An 18,403-nucleotide genomic window follows, 5' to 3' on the forward strand; every position below is an offset into this window, starting at 1 on the left:
CTACTCCGCGCCTGCTGGAAGGAGGAGAAAGAGGGGAAGAGGAAAGCGCAGCAGCACGTCGTTAGAAGTACAAAGCCTTGATGCCTGAGCCAGCGCCTCACTCTGCTTAGCTGCCCGGCAGGTCCTCGCAGGCAGAGCAACTCCTCCAGAAGCTTTCGGGAAAGTCGTGGTTTGTCCTTGCTCTCTTTCACCAGGAGTCGGAATCTGGGGGGGGGGGAAGAAAAAAGTTTTTTCCATTTAAAAAAAGACACCAAACAGCCCGAAACCGAATGATTTGAAAACTGGTGAAGGAGTCGCAAACTCCCTCTCGTTTCCTGCGAATTGGAGGCAGAAAAAGGGGAGGTATTTCGTTTTCCCCAGGAGAAGGCTGAGCGCCCGCCAGTCCTGACAAACCACAGTGAAACGGGGGTTTATTACACTTTTTTTTTTTTAATCTGCTCCAGCTTAATTATTATTTACGTGTTTTTACCCCCCTCGAGGTAGGGAAGGCGGGCGTTTTCAGGCTGCTCCTCACAATTGAGGCTGAAATCCGAATTGTACCTAAGGCGTTTTACACGTAATAGAAAGCTGTCGGCTGCACTCGTGGGAATCCAGGAGGCGTGGAGGAAAAAAAAAGAATAAAAATCACTTACCGTGGAGGCTCCACGCAGCAGAAAGAAAAGCGATGCCTTCGTTTTCAAACTACGCGCCACCTTGCACTCAGTATTTTTTCTCATCCAGCCCCTCCGGTGCCGGCTCCCCGCTCTTTCTAGCGGAGAGCAGCAGATGTTGGGAATCCTCCCTGCGCCTGTGGCCTGGGCTGAGCGACACAGGACGGATTTCTCTTCTAATGCTGGGGAAAACTTCACTTTTGGATGACCCTAATGTCTCAATTCATGACAATGTTTACTCCATAGCCAGCTCTGGTGTGGGGGATTCAAGGTCTCAGCGTTTTTGAGCTCGCCAGGTGCGGGGATGAGGAGGAGCGAGACCCGGGCGCTTGCCCCAAGCTGCCACATTTGATATAAATTAGAAAGTTTGCTGAATTTCTCTCTGTCTCCCCCGTGCTGGCTGCCATCCTGAGCACTCCTCGCCCCGGTGCCGGAGCCCTGAGCCCTTCCCTTCCTCCCGCAGCCGCAGCGCTCGCAGGGTCCCACATTGGCTGTCCCTGCGGGGATGCACGGCTTCCGCTGATGGAATGGGCTGAGTATAATCCTTGTGCATTTTATATCGGTATCGGGATTAATACTGGTTCTTTAGTATTATTGGTCATTATTTAGTCTTATCCTATTAAATCTGTTTATATTTCAACCCTGGTGTTTCCTTGCTTTCCCGGATTCCCCTTCGCGGGTGGGGAGGGGTCGTCGGGTGAGAGAATAATTGTCCGAATGACAATAAATGGTTGTGGGTGTTCTCAAACCGTTAACAGCCCGAAAGCCGTGCGGCTGGTATAAATAGCGGCACCGCTGTTAATTAATAAGGGCAGCGGGAATATCTGTTTCGAAGGGGCGCTGCCTGTTTTGTGGGCGCTGCCTGGCAGTTCGCTCAGGCGCCGGGGAACGTGTTATTTCAGCGTCGTTCTCGGGGTTAGCGGTTCCTATCGGGGGCGGGGGGGGGAGGTGTATCTCACATCCGAGATCTGTCACCGGATTTAGCGGTTCCCCTCAAGGTGGGTATCTCAGGTTTGAGATCCATCGTTGCACTTTGCTTTTTCTGGTGCCAACCCAGATTTCTCACGTCTAGCTCCGTAACAGGCAGAAGTTTGCACTTTACAAATATTTATCGCCTTCCGACGCACCAGAAATAGCTGGTAGGATATTTCTAGGTTTTAGCTGCAGCTGCTTTTCCCTTCTTCTAACTGAATTTGTTTGGGTTTTTTTTTTTTTTTTTGAGAACGCTCCAACATCTTCATACACAAAAATCCCAGACGGACGCACCCAGCCCTACCGCCGGGACCAAGCGCTCGCCTTCCGCAAAAGAGGATTAATATTGCAGCAGGGGCAGAAGCAGAAGCTCTGGGCTCTGTGGGGTGTTTTTATTCTTCCTGGAGAAAAATCCTAAAGGTTTTCGCACAGGCTGAGCCCTGCGTAACACACACACACACATCGCCCACCACCCCCCCGGGCTACAGGTCTCCGTGTAGCTCCGTAGCACAGTCCTGCTCTTGCCTCCCAGCTGTCTGCCCCCATCAGTTTATAAGGGTTCAGGGCAGAAAAGCAGCTTTTCAAACGTTTTTGCAGAGGTTTTGTCACAATAAGATGGTGACACGGACCAAGAAAGCCTGAAGATAATGCCTAGAAATTCAGCCGTACGGAAAATGTACAGTCCAGGTGGTCCACACTACAAAAGCCTGAAGATAACGCCTAGAAACTCAGCCGTATGGAAAATGTACAGTTCAGGTCTATTCTGCTAATGAGTTTTTCTTCCCTGAATTAGTAAATTTGAAGGCTGGGGGTTTAACCTCGCTCTGCATTTGAAGCCTGAGCCTACGGCCCTGCTTTCCTGCGTAACGCCGCATCCTTACCCAGCATCGGGATGCGGCTCCCTGTGGTTCGCACGCGAACCCCTGCCCTAAGGCAGAAAGGAGCAGCGCGATCCGTTTTCCTCCATTCCTCAGACGCCCCCGATGCTACGGGAGGAGGGAAGCGGCACTTTGCTGGTGGGACACTCACAAATGAGACCACGGAACGCGGCAGCTCCATCCGTTGAGGAGCAACGCTGGGGGCACCAGGCTTTTGACCCGAGCAGGTGACGCCGCCGTCCCAAAGGGCTGGCACAGAGCGACAGCTTCTGGGTTTATTTATTTCTTTGGCCCTCACGGATAAAATCCCTGAAGGAAATCAGAGCGGAGCAAAGAGCTTCGTGCCAGCCACGGAAGGATCATTAGAAATTCTCAGGAGGGTCTGGAAGAAGTTGGGACTTGGGCCCTGCCCCCCCTGCAGCAAACCGTGTGAGGCTCATTAACCTTTCCTGGCTCAGTGCTGATGTGGAGGGAGAGAAGTTTGGAAGTTTTCATCCGCGAAAGAAGCCGTATGAGGTGCTAAATAACGTTTAGTGGGATGCCAGGGTGTGGAATTCATTCTCCTGTTTGGGCTGTGCAACTTTAGAGCTTCGCTTCAACTACGCAGTTTAAGGCGGCTGAAAGCTGTAACCAAAGTCAAACGTGCACATAAATGGTTTTCTCTCCCTGCGGGTGGAACAGCTTTTATGGTTCAGACTTTAAAAAAAGAAAAAAAAATTATTTCTTAAGTTGGTCACCTCTGCGCCTGGAACTCACTATTGCGGCTTCACCGCCCGCCAGCCCGAAGGTTCAGAGCGCACCGCGCTCCTCAGCGCGACAGCACAAGCCAGGGGTACAGACACCAAACCGTGCTTCCGTCGTCACACTTAGGATTTCACTCGGGGTTCATTAGAGAAATCCTGTTCATTTAAAAGGCGGCTCGCTCCGCGCGCAGCCCTCGACGAAACAGTAGGCAGGGAACTTCAATGTTGGTCCTTTAAGTAAAGTAAAGGTACGTGAAAAGTTAAAACTTTCTTAAAATTGTCCCATCATCCCTGTCTCATTCCTTGAGATATTCTTTCTGTCATAGTAAGGTGATAGGTAATGATGTGATGAACTAAATCCTGGTCAGGAAGAGGAGGGCAGGAGGAAGGGCTGGAGCCCGGGGTTGGGCTGAACACGTAAAGTTTGCAGTTTCTTTGTCCTGCTGCTGATTTCGTTTATTTCCTCGCTATAAGCATTTTCCTGACTCTAACTTCAAAATACTCTATTTTTTTTTTTTTTTTAAATCATCTTTCATTCCCTCACCGCAAAACCAGCTTTCCATGTGGCCACCGTGGAAGTATTCACAGATAAAACAGGAATATTTAACCAAGAAGCTCCTGTTAAGACAAACTGCAGATGGATCCATTTAAGCCAGTACCCGCTGAGAAACCACAATTTGTCTTTACGGCGTTTTGAAATGAACTAACGCCAAGTCCTGAAATCTGAGTGGATAAAACGCCCGAACCGCTGTGACTTCCAGGTGAGCATCGGTTTACGGATAACCGATCTTAGCAACACCGCAGGAAAAACGTTATTTCAAGCAGTTTTCACCCATAGCTTTCTACACGTAATAAACACATTTCAAAAGATTAAGTATCTTCATTTGAAAATTATATAGTAGACAGTCTAGTGTGTATAACAGGGTACGGCTTACTATATATCCTACTACATAACATACAACAGAGCCTACTATATATGATAGCTATCGTATGAAGTATTGATATATCAGTATGACATATATTATTGATATTATATATCAGTAGTATAGCTTGCTTGGTATTATAATAGCGCAGGGATAACTTACCCTGGTGACCAAGTAAACCTGGATGGAAGGCAACGGGGTGGGGGGTAGGTGTGAGAGGGAGAGGGACGTGGTGGACACTAAATCATCCCAGCAGAGCCGGGCTTTCAAACCAACCCGCCCAGCAAGGCTGGACCTTAAAGCCTCCCGGGAAAACTTAGCCTGGGCTCCACTCCTCCATTGGAAGAGACAAACCAGTGACAGGACCTTTGGAAGTTGCTTAAACTCTCTGAGCAGGTTCTTTCAGCCAAAGGGAAAAAGCTCGTGGCTCAGCTCGACAAGGATTCAGGGTCGAAAGCAGAAATGCTCACGGATAGAAGCCTTGTTAAAGACATAAATACACAGAACAGGTGATAAAACAACACCCCCCCCTACATTGTTGATTTTTAAAATCTGATTTTCCCTGCAGCACTTTCCTGCCTTTCTGGGTGCAGGTTCTGTAAGCGACGTGACGCGGTGACAGCAGCGTTGACGCTGGTGGAGGGCACCGATGTCCATCTCAAAGCACACCGACTACAGCTGCCCTCGTTTGAAGCAGCCAGGCTTCCTCTTGCCAAAATATCTCCAGTTTAGGGCTTGGAATTAAGGTTAAGGCGAGACCCTGTGAAAAACCACCAGATCCGAGAAGCAGATTTGTTATTTTTGGGTGCTCTGCTCCGGGTGCCCCTTCCCACACACAGGGCAACCTGCAGCTGGGCAGAGGGTCCAACTTGAGAAGCTCTGTGCCTACAAAGCATCAAAAAACTACTGTTAACACCCGGATTAAAACTCAATTTTTCTGTATTTGGGCTTGTGCTTGATTTGTTGGCTGTTGTCACTAATAGCTTTTCCTCTAAACCTGCGATTTTTCCTTCAGCAACAAGGTTTAAGCTGCCTCTCCAGAGAATGAGAAACGCTCTATTTGTGTATAAATTTTATTCTGAAAACAAAACCCGGCACAGCGCTTTGACAAGACGGAAAGACTATGCAAAATACAGAATAAAATAAACTAAGAAAAAAAAAAAAAAAAAGAGGCACTATCTTCTTTTCATCTGAGTCTGGGACCTGTCTCTGTGTGTACAACGTGGAAGGATGCCTCGGGAAATCAGGGAGTGAACAGGCTTCCATGCTAGGTTGATCGATATTTTTCCTTTTTTAAACATAAACCAGAACCTAGCAGCAAAACTCAGGCTTGGAGAGCTGCAGTCACAGCTCAGTTTGTCCTCGGTTTGTGCAGTAAGAGGGGGCCAGAACTTTGGTGGAATTGGGATTACAACTTTTCTATTTTTTTTTTTTTTTTTTTATATAAAGAAAAGTGACTACACTAAGGGAAGGAAGAACCTATACCCAATCTTCATTAAAGGGAGAGGTTCACCTCATTATTTCAAGTCTCCCTCCCAACTCCAGCTTGCCTTCCATTCACATCTCCCCAGTTTCTCCTTCGCCTCCGCTGCTTGCACCTACCTCTTTGTGGATGGATTGTGGAGGCAGAAACCTATCGTTTCTACCCAATTCGCTCTCCAGATGTTCAATTTTTCATTTCTTAAAGCAGAGGGGGTGTTTGCGATCAGCACCTCCCTTTAACTCCGCAGCCTGGGTATCGCCTCCGCTCCCTGTGGCCTCCTCATCACGTCCCAAACCGCTGAATGCAGCTCCCTGGTTCCTCCCCCCTTTAGACCCCCCCCACGCCACAGTTCTTTCTTCTCTCCCAGCCTCGTACGTTACTACTGCTGCGCAGGAAGATGCTTCTCTGATTCACTAACCTAGCCTTGTTGGGAAGCGCTTTAGCAACATCCTTCCTAGCACTAACACGCAGGACAGAAAAGACGACCATTTGTTATTAGCCTAAAACTCCTGTTTTAACAGAAAAACCAATCACAGGGGTTTGCGGTCGGCCAGTCTGGCTATTTTCCCTTTTTGGTCTTTGCGGCTGAGGCGTTGTTGGTCTTGGCTTTCTTCTTCGCCGACCCCTTGGTCTCTGGCTCTTTGCGCTTGGCTGACGTGATGGAACCCGTCACCTTGAAGAAGTCGTCCAGCCGGCCCTGCGTGCTGCCCTGCCGGCTTTTGCTCAGCCTCTTGACCCCGTTGCGGATCCGCTCTTCGTTGAACTGCTTCTCCCCGCACATGAACTGGACGAGCTGCTCTTCATTGGGCTCGGTCCACTTCAGCTCAACGGTGTCAGGGTCGACCACGTCAGGCTCTAGAAAGAGCTTCTGGGCCTCTTTGTGCAGCCAGTTCTCAGGCAGAGGGTACTTCTTGGTGTCTATCTGCTGAACGATCTTCTCAATGCTTTTGTGCTCCTTGATGAGCTCGATAGCACGCTTGGGCCCAATGCCGCGGATGCTCTCGCAGTAGTCACAGCCCAGGAGGATACACAGATCAACAAACTGCTCCCAGGTCAGGTCAAGATCCTGCAGAATACGGTTCAGGTGAAACTCCTGGATGGGCAGCTTCTTCGTCTCGCTGGCAGTAAGATGCCGCATCAGCACAGGACTACCGAAGGTCAGGCAATCCATGTCTTCTGTGGCAGCCGCATAGACCTTCCCAGCCTTCACCAAGGTAGCGCAGCTGGCTTCAGCCTCCCCCGGCGCCTCCACGTAGGGGATGCCCATCAGCGTTAGTAACTTCTTGCACTCATCATTGTGCTGCTGGGTCACCTTGACCAGCCTCTTGCTGTACTTCTCAATGTTCTCCTCCTCTCCGGCCTCCTGAGCCTCCTGCAGGTGTTTCTCAGCCTCAGCCCGGCGCTCAGTCCGCTTTGAGAGCTCCCCTGACTTCAGCTGCGGGGGTTTGCCGTCGAAGACGTAAACCGGCTTGATGCCATTCTCCACCATGCGGATGGTCCGGTAGAACATGCCCATCAGGTGGCTCGTGGTCTCACCCTCCTCATTCTGCAGGACGTCAGCTCCCTGCCGCACAGCGATCAGGAACTGGTAGATGCTCATGGAGGCATCTATAGCCACCTTCCGGCCGAAGTAAGACTTGATGTCATTCTCCCGGATGGCGCCAGGAGCCACGTCGGCAATAAGCTTGGCCAGGCCATGGATTCCCATCCTGGGGGACAGAAAAGGGGATGCTGGGATCAGCCTCTGCACACACACAGTGCTGGGGGGAGTTGTGGGTTAACAGCTGGGCTGTGGGGGTGGAAGCCAGGTAATGGCAGCCAGTGGAAGCCACAGCCATAGGGTAATGGTTCGCAGGGGAAGCATTGGAGATTGTAGGTTGCTGGGGGGTTTTTTTGTTTGTTTTTTTTTTTTTTTTTGGTGTGTGTATGGTTGGACTCGATGATCTCAAAGGTGCTTTCCAACCATGAAGACTCTACGATTCCCTGGCTTCCAGCCTCAGCCTCCCCAGCACACCATTACCTCCCACTTCCTACCTCAGCCTCCTTCAGCCCAGCCCCTCTCCCCATCACACCTCACCCTCCCCTCTCCCCACCATGATAACCATCCAGGCCCCATTTACCTGCCCTGTTCCAACCTCCCAGCTCCACCATGACCACCCTACCTACTATGAATTCTCTATACCGCAGCCTCGCCAGGCCTGCCATTAACCCCTACTCCCGCTTCACTCTCTGCCAGCATGCCATTCCCTATCCCCCCTTCCATTATTCCCCAATTCCCACCCTGGCATCTCCCAGTCTGCCATTCCCACCCCTCCTCCTTAGAGCCCACCATTATCCTCCTCCTCATCATCATAACCTCCCCCAACCACTAACCCTCCTTCCTTTCTGCTACAGCCTCTCCGGGTCCACAGATACCCGCCCCGGCTGCCATTATTCCCCCCAGGCCCACCTCAGCCTCTCCAGTCGCCACCCGGCCCCGGGCCCACTTCAGCCAACGGATACCTCCCCCCTTCCTGCCTCCACCAGCCGCCACTACGTCCTCCCCTAGGCCTGCCTCAGCCTCTCCAGCCACCCCTATTTCCCCCAGGCCCGCATCAGCCTCCCCCAGTCGCCATTACCGCCCCCCCACCCCTAGCCTCGGCCCACCTCAGCCTCTCCCACCGTCCGTTATGCCCTCCCCGGGCCCTCTTCAACCTGCCCCAGCTACCATGATCCCCCCCCGCCCCAGGCCCACCTCAGCCTCTCCAGCCACCGCTATCCCCCCTCTCCGGGCTCACCTAAGCTCCTCCAGCCGCCGCTATTCCCCCCCCAGCCCGCCTAAGCCTGCCCCAGCCGCCCTTATTCGGCCACAGGCCCTCCTCAACCTACCCTAGCCGCCATTATCCCCACTCCTAGGCCCGCCTCAGCCTCTCCAGCCGCCATTATCCGCTCCCCCCCCCCAGCCCGCCTCAGCCTCTCCAGCCGCCATTATCCCCTATAGGCCCACCTGAACCTACCCCAGCCACCATTATCCCGCCATGCGCCCTTCTCAGCCTGCCCCAGCCACCATTATCCCCACTCCCAGACCCGCCTCAGCCTCTCCAGCTGCTATTATCCGCCCGCCTCAAGCTCCCCGCCACCGCCATTACCCCGCCGCTCGCTCCCGCGCTCCAGCCGCAATGCCTGCCGGGAGCCGGCGCAGCCAATAGCCAGGCGGCTCCCGCTCGCCCCGCCCACCCTTCCCGGCATTCCCCGCTCCCGCTCTCCCTTCCCCTTCCGGAGCGGAGGCGACGTGTCGGAGCAGAGCGGGAGCCGGTACCGGGGCGACATGGTGAGGGACCGGGACCGCGGTCTGGGAACCGGGGTCGTCGGTCGCGACTGGGGGCCGGGACTCGGGACCGGGGACCGGGAACTGAGGCTAGGAATCGAGGTTGGGGCTGCCACTATGACCGGTGGCCGGGAGCCGGGGCCGGGAGCCGGGGCCGGGAGCCGGGGCCGGGAGCCGGGGCCGGGAGCGGTGGCCGGGAGTCGGGGCTGGGACCAGGAATTGAGGCTAGGAATAGAGGTCGGGGCTGCCACTGTGACCGGGGGCCGGGATTTGGGGCTGGGGTCGCAGCAGGGGACTGGGGGACGGGACTTGGGGTCGGGGCTACCACTGTGACCGTGGGCCGTGACGGGGGGCCGGGGCTCCGGACTCGGGGCTGGGGCCACGATGGAGGACCGGTGCTCGGGACTCGGTGCCGGGGCCTCGGGACTGCAGTGGGAGGTCAGATGCCGGGACCGGGACTCGGCCTGTGGTGGTGCCCCTGACCTTCGCCGTGTCCCCGCAGGAGCTGGAGGCGATGAGCAGATACACCAGCCCGGTGAACCCGGCCGTCTTCCCGCACCTCACCGTGGTGCTGCTGGCCATCGGCATGTTCTTCACCGCCTGGTTCTTCGTGTATCCCCGGGCTGGAGGTGGGGGCGGGGGAGGCGGGGGGTCCCCTCACCTCGCTCTGCTGCCGTTCGTGCCTTAACCCCCCGGCTGCAGCTACGAGGTGACTTCTACCAAGTACACGCGGGACATCTACAAGGAGCTGTTGATCTCGCTGGTGGCCTCGCTCTTCATGGGCTTCGGGGTCCTCTTTCTGCTGCTGTGGGTCGGGATCTACGTCTGAAGCTCGGGCGGAGGAGCACCGGCACTGCCTGGGGAACTCCTGCGGCTGTAAGCGCCCTGAGGGCCTAATGTTTGGGGTGGGGGGTGGAAATGTAGCCCTGTGACAGCTGATCTTGACAAAAGCCACCTTTTTTGGGGCGTAAAGTTAAGATGCGCAAAAGGCTGTGCTGTCATCCCCTCTGCAGCCTTTGGGATTAAGCATGGCGGCAACTCCAAATTGGGTGGCTTAGATGGGGAGTGCTCCTGTGCCTGTCTGTTCCCTCTTAGCAGAACTGGAGTTCGTTCCCGTCTGAGGCAGGAGAGAAACGTGTGTGCTGGGTATTGTCCCTTCCTCTGTGGCTTTAGTAGCAGCAGAGTCCGGCTCTGGTGCTGCCCCGGCCTCACCGACCTCCTTCATCTCTCCTTTGGTTCTAGGTGGGAAGACCTGCAGAAGCTCTTTTTTTATATTTCTTTTATACTTCAACATCAAAGTCCGTGTCAGGCACGGACTGTGCCGCTGTCGAGCGATTTCTGCCCACCCAACAAACCAAACCTGAATAAAACTGCCTGTGTGATGCACTTGCCTTTGGACTCACGGTTTGTCTTTTAGAGAGTGTTTGTTTTTTTTTTTTTTTTTACACCTGCCTTTTCCAAACCACTTGGATATTGGCATAAGATCCATGTGCCATGGGGTGGGCCCTGTGTTTATCAGAGATTTCCACAACTGTGTCTGCCCAGAAGTGTTTCAGTGCCACCTTGTGCCCTAGTGCAGCAAGACTTTAGAAAATAAGGCTTTCTTCCTAAGCCTGCTTTTATATCCCTCAACCTTCCTTACCGTCTCATCCCCTTGCCCTTTTGCTGGCACGCTGTGCCCGTTCTCGTCCCGAGCCAGCGGCGGTGGCCCCTCGCAGAGCGGAGAGGGACAGTGTGGCAGATGCACCCGCCCCGTCGAAGCCCCGACAAGGATCAGACCTGACAAAAGCCCGTGAAAAAAACGAACAAAGACCCGATGGAAAACTTCCCACCACAGCTTTGGTTATGCCCACGTGGTGGTGGGCGTTTCGGTTGAAAGGTGAAGAAGTTGGGGTCTTCAGCTGGTGGGGGGGGTTACACATACGATCACAGGTCAGACTTGAATTGGGTATAAATGGGGCTCTGCAAGAGCCGTTTCGAGTCGGTCTCCCTCAGAGCAGCGGGTCTGTGGTCAGGGGCTGTCCCTGTGGATTGTGACACCTTCCACGGTTCATCTTTTGTACAGATCGAGGGATGCATCTTATCTAGGTGAACGATTATGCGCATTTTGGGTCATTGACCATAAACCTTAAGAATTCTTAAGTCGGTAGTGTAGTATTACCTCCCGAGCGACATCCTGACCCTGGGGCTTGTTAATGTTTGTTGGAGTCTCAAAGCGGCTCCGGTTAGAATAGAACTTAGTTTGATTTTTGTCACCAACTTGTAAAAATAAACCCTGTTTTTAGTTTGTTATTTGGTCTGCCCCGATTTGGGAGGTTCTGGGACAGGCAGGGACGGCTCTGAGGTGGTTCACTTACCGTCAGCAGCGCCCGGGGCATCTCCTGCGGTAGAAACGGAGCTGATGGAAACATCCGACCCCGCTTTTCAGCCGGGCTCCGTGCTCCTGAGGCGCGGAGATGGTGGCGGTGGCCGCGTGGACCGTCCCCTGGGTGAAACGGTGTTCGTGGAACAGTCTCTGGCCGGGGTTCCCGGGTCACGCGCTGGTGTGGCTCCTCGGACGCAAAGCGAGAATAATGCCGGTCTGGGGGGCACCGCGGGGGGAGATACAAGCCGAGTTTGTGGGAAATGAGTTTTTTTTGGGGAGGAATGTTTGAGGAGTACCAGGCGGAATAACCTTACAGCTGGATGCGCCCTTCGGTTAAGCAGTGAATTAAGTGCGTTGCCTATGAAAGAGGAGTTTATGGTACGCACAACTGCATTTTTATAGGTAGCTTTGGATTTACAGCCCGGCTTTCAGCAATTAGATTTCAAAATGAGAAATTCAACAGGTAGCTTAGAGATTTAAAGCCCTTATTTCCTCTTTGGGAAGGAAGCTTTCCCTCTGCGGATGCTCGCGGATGCCTCTGGCTCTGGCCCTGACCTCTTTTTTTATACCCCTTCGAAAGCTGCGAGAGCCGCGGGCTGGGGCTGTTCTCACCCTGACTCGCATGGGCACGGCTGGAAAATCCCGCTAATTAATGACACGGGGGTTTCTCCGTCCTCTGGGAAGCAGTTTTACAGCTACCGAAGGGAAAGACGGTTATTTCAGCAAGGGAGGAATGCGCCAGGAGCCATCCTTGGATACAAAGCGGTATTTATATATTTATTTATATGGGCATATTTACCTCCAGCATAAAACAAAGTCTAAATAAGCCAAACAAACAAACCAAAAAAAAAAAAAAAAAAAAATGGGGAATCCGGAGAGTCGGCACTCAAATTCAGCAAAATATAAATATAAATCAGAAAGAAAGGGGGGGGAAACCACGCTTGTTCCCCACGAATAAAAACCGATAATCAATAATAACCTGCTAAGAATGCAACTCTACAAACTCGCTGGCAATATACAGTGATTAAAGCTGTGACAGCAACATTTAAACCAAACAAATTAGTGCTTTACTTTTTTTTTTTTTTTCTTTTTTTTTTTCTTTTCCTTCCTTAATTCTTGCAGTGGTGGCATAGTCTCTATTTACAGGCTTTAAGCTCTTTTCAAACGGTAGGACAGAATGTTTGCGAATTTGCTTTTGAAACAAACTCCGAAGCAGCCAGACTTTGGCGAGTGGCTTCGTTTCCACGCTTGTCTTCCTTCCTGCCGGCCGGGAATGTCTCGAGAGATGAAGCGTCTGGTTTCCAGCGGGAAGAGTGGGGTTTGTTTTTTTTTTTTTTCTTTTTTTTCCCCCAAGCTGTACGGCTGGAGACATTGGCTCAGAGCTCCCTCCGTCTCACGCCGGGAAAGGCCTGATTGTGAACTCTCTCGTTACTGATTAGGGATGGGGAACGCGGCTTCACTGAGGGGGGAAGTTCCCTGGGGGGACTCTACGCAAACAGATCTTTTCCGCGGGCTTCGGCCCAATCCCGTGACCCTTAAATAATTACGGAGCCCCCTCTGAGCTCGTTTCTGCCTTGCTGCGCAGCGGCCGGCGGAACTGGCGCACGCTTTGCGGTAGAGTTTACGACAAAAAAAAAAAAAAAAAAAAAAAAATCCTATTTGCGATATAAGATGCTAAAAACGCATTCTGAATCCTTCTCCTCGTTCGATCCCAGGGATCGCTGTCTGCCCGCTGCTGCTCCGCTGTCAACCCGCCGTGCGTGGGCAGGGCCGGCTTCTGCACTGCAGGTGTTGCCTCATCTCAGTTCTTAAGCTAACCGGCCACCGGTTTTGAGGCACGCGGCATTTTACGCCCGCGTGGGAAACCGCTGGTCCCTCGCGCTGTCCTGGCAGCAGAAAAAGGCACTGGGGATGTCTCCGTAGCCCTCAGCCACTTGGTTTGCCAGTGGCCCTGGTTAACGCCATGGCTGGGCGTCGCAGGGACACCCGAGAGACCCCCATCTCCTCTTGGGCCACGCCGCTGCCGGCGCGTTTCTTAACGATTGATTGATTCCTCCCCTCCAGGAGCGGCTTTTCCCGGGGCGAGATGTACTCCTGGGTCTCTGCTGACCTCGGCCAGGGCCACCAGCCAGGAGGTGGCTTCGTGGTGGCCCTCGCAGCACCGCCCGGCACCTCTTCAGGGGCTACAGGAGCGCAGGGGCGTTTAGCCCAGCTCGACAACGCAAGGGAGAACGGCGGGTCTGGGCACGCTACGTCTCAGCTAAGCAGGCGTCGAAGAGCACGTGGCATCGCTCGCCTGAATAAGGTCGTGCCAGCCTGGGCCACTGATTGCCAAGTGGAGAATAAAAGCTGCCAAGAAAGTAACTTCCCAGATTAAGCACAAAAAAAAAAAAAAGCTCAGGGCAGGCGGAGGGAAGAGCGCTGGGCGGCCTCTCCAGAAGGCTACGGCGGAGGCTTTCCGTCCCAGTTGCAGGGAGAAATGGAGAAACGTGGAGAAATGGAGAAGCCTGCTGAGCATGGAGCTGACCTGCTCGTGTGCAGGTACCTTGGGACCTCTTGCTTTCCTGCTGAGCTCCCCAAATTTGGGTAGTCCCCCATTTTCACTCCTGTTTGGCTGCCTGGAATTTCCCTGCTGGCCCCCCAGCTCTGCCTGCCCAGGCTTCGGTGCGTTTTAATGCCTGGAGAGCGTCACACCCAGGTCTAGTTAAGCGTTTGGTGACCGTAGGCGTAGAGCAGGAATGGAAAACCTGACCTTGAAACCGCCCTACAAATAAAAAGCCTTCGGTGGCGGGGACACCAGCTCCTGGCGCTGTCACAAGGGACGAGCTCAGGAGTTCTGAGACGGGTGACGGGAGACAAAGCCGCTCCCCGGGCTGTGGAGAGAAGCCCACGTAGGGTCCCATGGGGTGCACGCAGGAACCATCTCTCTATCTGGATTTAAAAAAAGAAAAAAAAAAAAAAAAGATCTTCGCAGCTTGTTTCTCCGGAGCCGCGGCAGCAGCCACGCGCTCCTCCGTGCTGGTAACGGGACGGCAAAGGGATCGCTCACAGAATGGTTAGAGGCAGAAGGGACATCAAAGAGACCATCTCCATCGGCTCCGCTGAAAGCCACAAAAACGCAGCAGCCGGAGCCTGATGCCGTTTCCCAAAACCAGTTTGGTTTGGGTTGCCAACGTCCAGCGCCGGAGCTGCGCGGGACAAGGCGTGCTCTTCTCCGAAGCCAGCTTTAGAGCCCTCCGGGAGCGGTGAGCGGCGTTTCCCCCTCACCGCCCTTCCCCAGCTGCTGCTTCCTTAGAGAAATGTCCCTCAGACACAAGGACCTGGGGGGTGGCTCGGCCTCCGGGGACGCAGGTGGCTCCGTCTTTAGGGACGGGGAGGAGGATGGGCACCAGGCAGCCAGTCTGACGCCTCCCGGCACCGCTGGAGCTGTCAAGCTTTTAACGTGGAGCTTAGCAGTGCCCCCCTGCCCAACTTTGGTTTCCTACGCCAGACACGCGTGGCTCAACAGGGACAGAATTTAGAGACCCATTTTTATACTGCTTAAACGCCCCCCCCCCCTCCCCCCGCAAAATAATAAAAATTCAGTAGTTTAGCAAGTTAAGAACTTGTAACAGTAAAACACCCCAAATACACTCAACATAACTGCTCTCCGACAGCGAGGGCCCGCGGTCGCTGCCGTTCCCCGCTTTAGGGGGAGGACCAGCCTTTTCGGCACCTGGCGGAGATCCGTTAGCCAGGGTGGGGTGCAGTGGAGCCACGTCACGCGTCCCCGGCCACCCGGCCGTGCTCTGCCGGTGGTCTCGCCTCTGCACGTCTGGGCAGATGTGGCTGTGCTGGCTGGAGGAACGAAGCGGGCGGTTCCACGCGCGCTGCGAGAGGCCGCGCGCGGCTGCCAAGTGAAAACTAAAACAGGTCCCACGACGCTTTAATGCAGGTGACTCCCGGTGAGGTTTTTTTCTCCCCTGGGTTGATGGCAAGTGGCCCCACACACGGTTTGGCCCGGGCACAGCCGCAGCAGCGCTTTTTTTAGTGGGGTTCTTGGGTTTCTCCAGCGGATACGGTGAAAGTTAAGAGTACAGTGAGGAGGGGGACAGACAGGGCTGACGTCGAAGCTGCACCTTCGCTTGTTGTCCACAAAGGACAGTCCGTCGGTGGGTCCTGGGGTCTCCGGGGGGGGGTATTCTGTAGAAGGAACAGCAACTCCAGTGTACGACTTCCAGTACATCCAGGCACAGCCTCCCTTTCCAGGCCAAACTCCAGTGTTTCGCTCTCGGAAAGGGCTCCAGTGTCGAGCAATTTCCAGTGTCGTGAAGAACCGATGCGCCGCATCTGGGACGGCTGGGCCAGTACAGGATGGAGCTCCCGTCCCCGTTCAGTCCAGTGTAATTGCTTTCAAATCCAGTGTGGCAAAGGGAGGGAGAAGCGACGGAGGACACGGGCGTCCCCATAAAGGGAAGGAGAGAGGGATTTCGGGTGGGGGGGTGGGAGCTGGCGCGAGGTGAGCCCAGGAGGTCCCACGGGGCTGGTTGTGTGTCCCTGCTTCAGTGCCTTGTGTCACCAGCCACAACCAAACCAGCTCCGCGTCCCCCCCGCAGCAGCCGGGGGGGAGGGGGTAAAGTGGGGCTGGGGGCTAGCGGAGGAGGGTGTACAGGACACCAGTGTCACCAGTCCCCCTCCTCTCTCCGACCAGAGGGCACTGGTGCTGCCAGGACTCACTCACAGAGCCAGTAAAACTGGAAATAATAGTCAGTGAAAAGGTGGCCCATCTGCTCGGGGGCAGTGCTGCAGTTGGCTCGGCCCTGGGAGAGAGCGAGAAAAAGAGTTTAGGGACAGGGGTAGGGAGTTGGGCGTGAATTATGTGCTGGGGGCAGAGAAAAATCACCCCCCCACCCCCCGCCACTACCCATGGAAGGCAACAGCCACGATGGAGGCTCTCAGGGCAACGTGGCCACTAAACCTGCCGTGGTCCCATTGTTCTCCTGCCTCTCAGCTCCGGGCCAGAGGGGAGACGAAGCAGGTGCTGGTACTCACAGGCTGCGCCACTCGGAAGTGGTAGGTGAACTCCTGGAAAGACATCATCACGAGAGGCCAGCGGTGCGTCGTTTCCTAGGGAAGCAAACGGAATAGCCGGGATGAGAGCAGGGCTGAGCGTCAGGGGATGTTCTCCTGGGCCGGACCCACTCTGCGCAGGTCCCACACAACCCAGCAACCTCTCCAGGGTCAGCAATAGAGCTGGGCTGGAGCATTGCGTCCAGCTCTGGGCTCCCCGGGTCAAGAGGGACAGGGAACTGCTGGAGAGGGGACAGCAAAGGGCCACCAAGATGCTGAGGGGACGGGAACATCTCTCTGATGAAGAAAGGCTGAGGGATTTGGGTCTCTTCAGTCTAGAAAAAAGACGGCTGAGGGGGGACCTTATCAACGCGTAAATACTGAAAGGGGGGGTGTCAGGAGGATGGGGCCAGGCTCTTCTTAGTGGTGCCCAGGGACAGGACAAGGGGGAACGGGCACAAACTTGACCATGGGAAGTTCCGTCTCAACACGAGGAGGAACTTCTTTGCTGTGAGGGTGGCAGAGCCCTGGCACAGGCTGCCCAGAGAGGTGGGGGAGTCTCCGTCTCTGGAGACATTCAAACCCGCCTGGACGCGTTCCTGTGCCACCTGCTCTGGGTGACCCTGCTCTGGCAGGGGGTTGGACTGGGTGATCTCCAGAGGGCCCTTCCGACCCCTGCCAGTCTGGGATTCTGTGATTCTGAGAGGGGCCAGGAGGGGAAGAAGGGTCTGATGCAGGCTCCATGGATGCAGACCTGCAAAATGCCCCCCTGAAGGGCTTTCATCAGGATTCATTATGGCAGTTTACAGCCCGGTCTTCTCCCCACAGCCCTGGGGCTCGTGCGGAGTGGGTGGGTGAGATGATCTCCTATGAGTGACCACATGTATCAGGTTTACAGAGCCCTCCCTGGTGGGGCTGCAAGGATGTCTGAGGGTCGTTGACGTTAACCAGTGCAGAGTGCGGCTATGTTTGAGCACGAATTCCCCGTGCTGCCCTAGCCAGGCTGCCGTAATCCCTTCTGGAGGGCTGGGATGTGCTGGGATGACACAAACACGTGGATTTTGTGAGCCGTACCCTCCCTACCTGTGCGTCTGTGGCATCGGTGGAGGTGTTGGTGCTCGCAGCATCCTGGCAGGGGTCGTTGGAGACGAGGCCACAAAGGGAGATGGACACGGCGGAGGAGGAGCTGGGGAGACAAGACACAGTAAAGACGCTGGAAGGGGAGCAGCCTCTGCCATCTCTTCCCTAGCTCAAGCAGGAGACACCGTGGCCACAGGGCACAGTATCCAGCTGAGTTCAGGGGTCCCAAAACACCGAAGAGCTGAGCCCGGTCCACTCACTTCATCTCCAGGGTCAGGTTGGTGTTCACTGCTGTCAGCTGGTTGACAGGGATGCGGTAGGTGAAGTTTCCAGTCCTAGGGACACAGAGAGAGCGTTAGACCTCACCACGGCGTTTCCGGCGGCTCCGAGATGGTCAAACCAGGACCCAAAGCCTCCGTTGGGCTGAGACTTCAGAATGGAGGGCTTCCCATGGACGAGCTTGTCACCAAATACCACCCTCCTGCACTCTGAGCCCCTCTGCCCAAGGAGCAGCATGGGCTGACGTGGGGGTTGGCAGAAAATGGCCCAAGACTCCTGGAGCTGCCCATCTTTGGGGAGATTTAGACTGGATATTACAAAAAATTTTTACACCGAAAGGGTTGTTAAGCATTGGAACAGGCTGCCCAGGGAAGTGGTGGAGTCACCATCCCTGGAGGGATTTAAAAGACAGGTAAACATGGTGCTGAGGGACATGGGTTAGTGATGGTTTTGGCAGTGTTGGGTTGATGGTTGGACTTGATGATCTGAAAGGTCCCTTCCAACCTAGACGATTCTATGATTCTATCTTCTGCTTCCCCTGGAGATCCCACCGACGCGCTGGCAGCCGGCCTTGCCTCACTCACCTGCAGGCGTCGGCGGCTGCGCAGTACTGGGACTGGATGGCCATATTGATCTCCGTGATCCGGATGGAGTGCAGCACTGGGCTTGGCCCT

The 18,403-nt window shown here is 54.7% G+C and overlaps 3 protein-coding genes across 4 annotated transcripts in view; 1 reads left to right on the forward strand and 2 right to left on the reverse strand.

Moving 5' to 3' along the window:
* Window positions 1-5,025: 5,025 nt before the first annotated feature.
* FEN1 (flap structure-specific endonuclease 1) lies at window positions 5,026-8,813 on the reverse strand. Of its 2 annotated transcripts, none has more exons than XM_054201561.1 (2): window positions 8,778-8,813; window positions 5,026-7,358 (listed from the first exon to the last, which is right to left on the reverse strand). In XM_054201561.1, exon 2 carries the CDS (start codon window positions 7,355-7,357, stop codon window positions 6,209-6,211), a length of 1,149 nt encoding a protein of 382 aa, XP_054057536.1. In that variant the 5' UTR covers window position 7,358; window positions 8,778-8,813; the 3' UTR covers window positions 5,026-6,208. The 2 variants fall into 2 exon arrangements, with proteins under 2 accessions (XP_054057536.1, XP_054057537.1); XM_054201562.1 differs by having other exon boundaries at window positions 8,720-8,779.
* TMEM258 (transmembrane protein 258) lies at window positions 8,813-10,347 on the forward strand. Its single transcript, XM_054201600.1, has 4 exons — window positions 8,813-8,959; window positions 9,459-9,568; window positions 9,659-9,832; window positions 10,199-10,347. The coding sequence occupies exons 1-3, from the start codon at window positions 8,957-8,959 to the stop codon at window positions 9,783-9,785; spliced, it is 240 nt and encodes a 79-aa protein (XP_054057575.1). The 5' UTR covers window positions 8,813-8,956; the 3' UTR covers window positions 9,786-9,832; window positions 10,199-10,347.
* Window positions 10,348-15,962: 5,615 nt separating this feature from the next.
* MYRF (myelin regulatory factor) overlaps window positions 15,963-18,403 on the reverse strand; it is a 71,157-nt gene continuing 68,716 nt past the window's right edge. The window contains exons 23-27 of the mRNA XM_054201601.1: window positions 18,314-18,401; window positions 17,711-17,785; window positions 17,454-17,556; window positions 16,353-16,427; window positions 15,963-16,120 (exon numbers count right to left, since the gene is read on the reverse strand). Coding sequence (XP_054057576.1) covers window positions 16,034-16,120; window positions 16,353-16,427; window positions 17,454-17,556; window positions 17,711-17,785; window positions 18,314-18,401 — 428 coding nt within the window. The 3' untranslated portion in view covers window positions 15,963-16,033. The remainder of the gene's footprint in view (window positions 16,121-16,352; window positions 16,428-17,453; window positions 17,557-17,710; window positions 17,786-18,313; window positions 18,402-18,403) is intronic.

The sequence above is a fragment of the Rissa tridactyla genome, chromosome 4 (assembly GCF_028500815.1).
Source record: "Rissa tridactyla isolate bRisTri1 chromosome 4, bRisTri1.patW.cur.20221130, whole genome shotgun sequence".
NCBI lineage: Eukaryota > Metazoa > Chordata > Aves > Charadriiformes > Laridae > Rissa > Rissa tridactyla.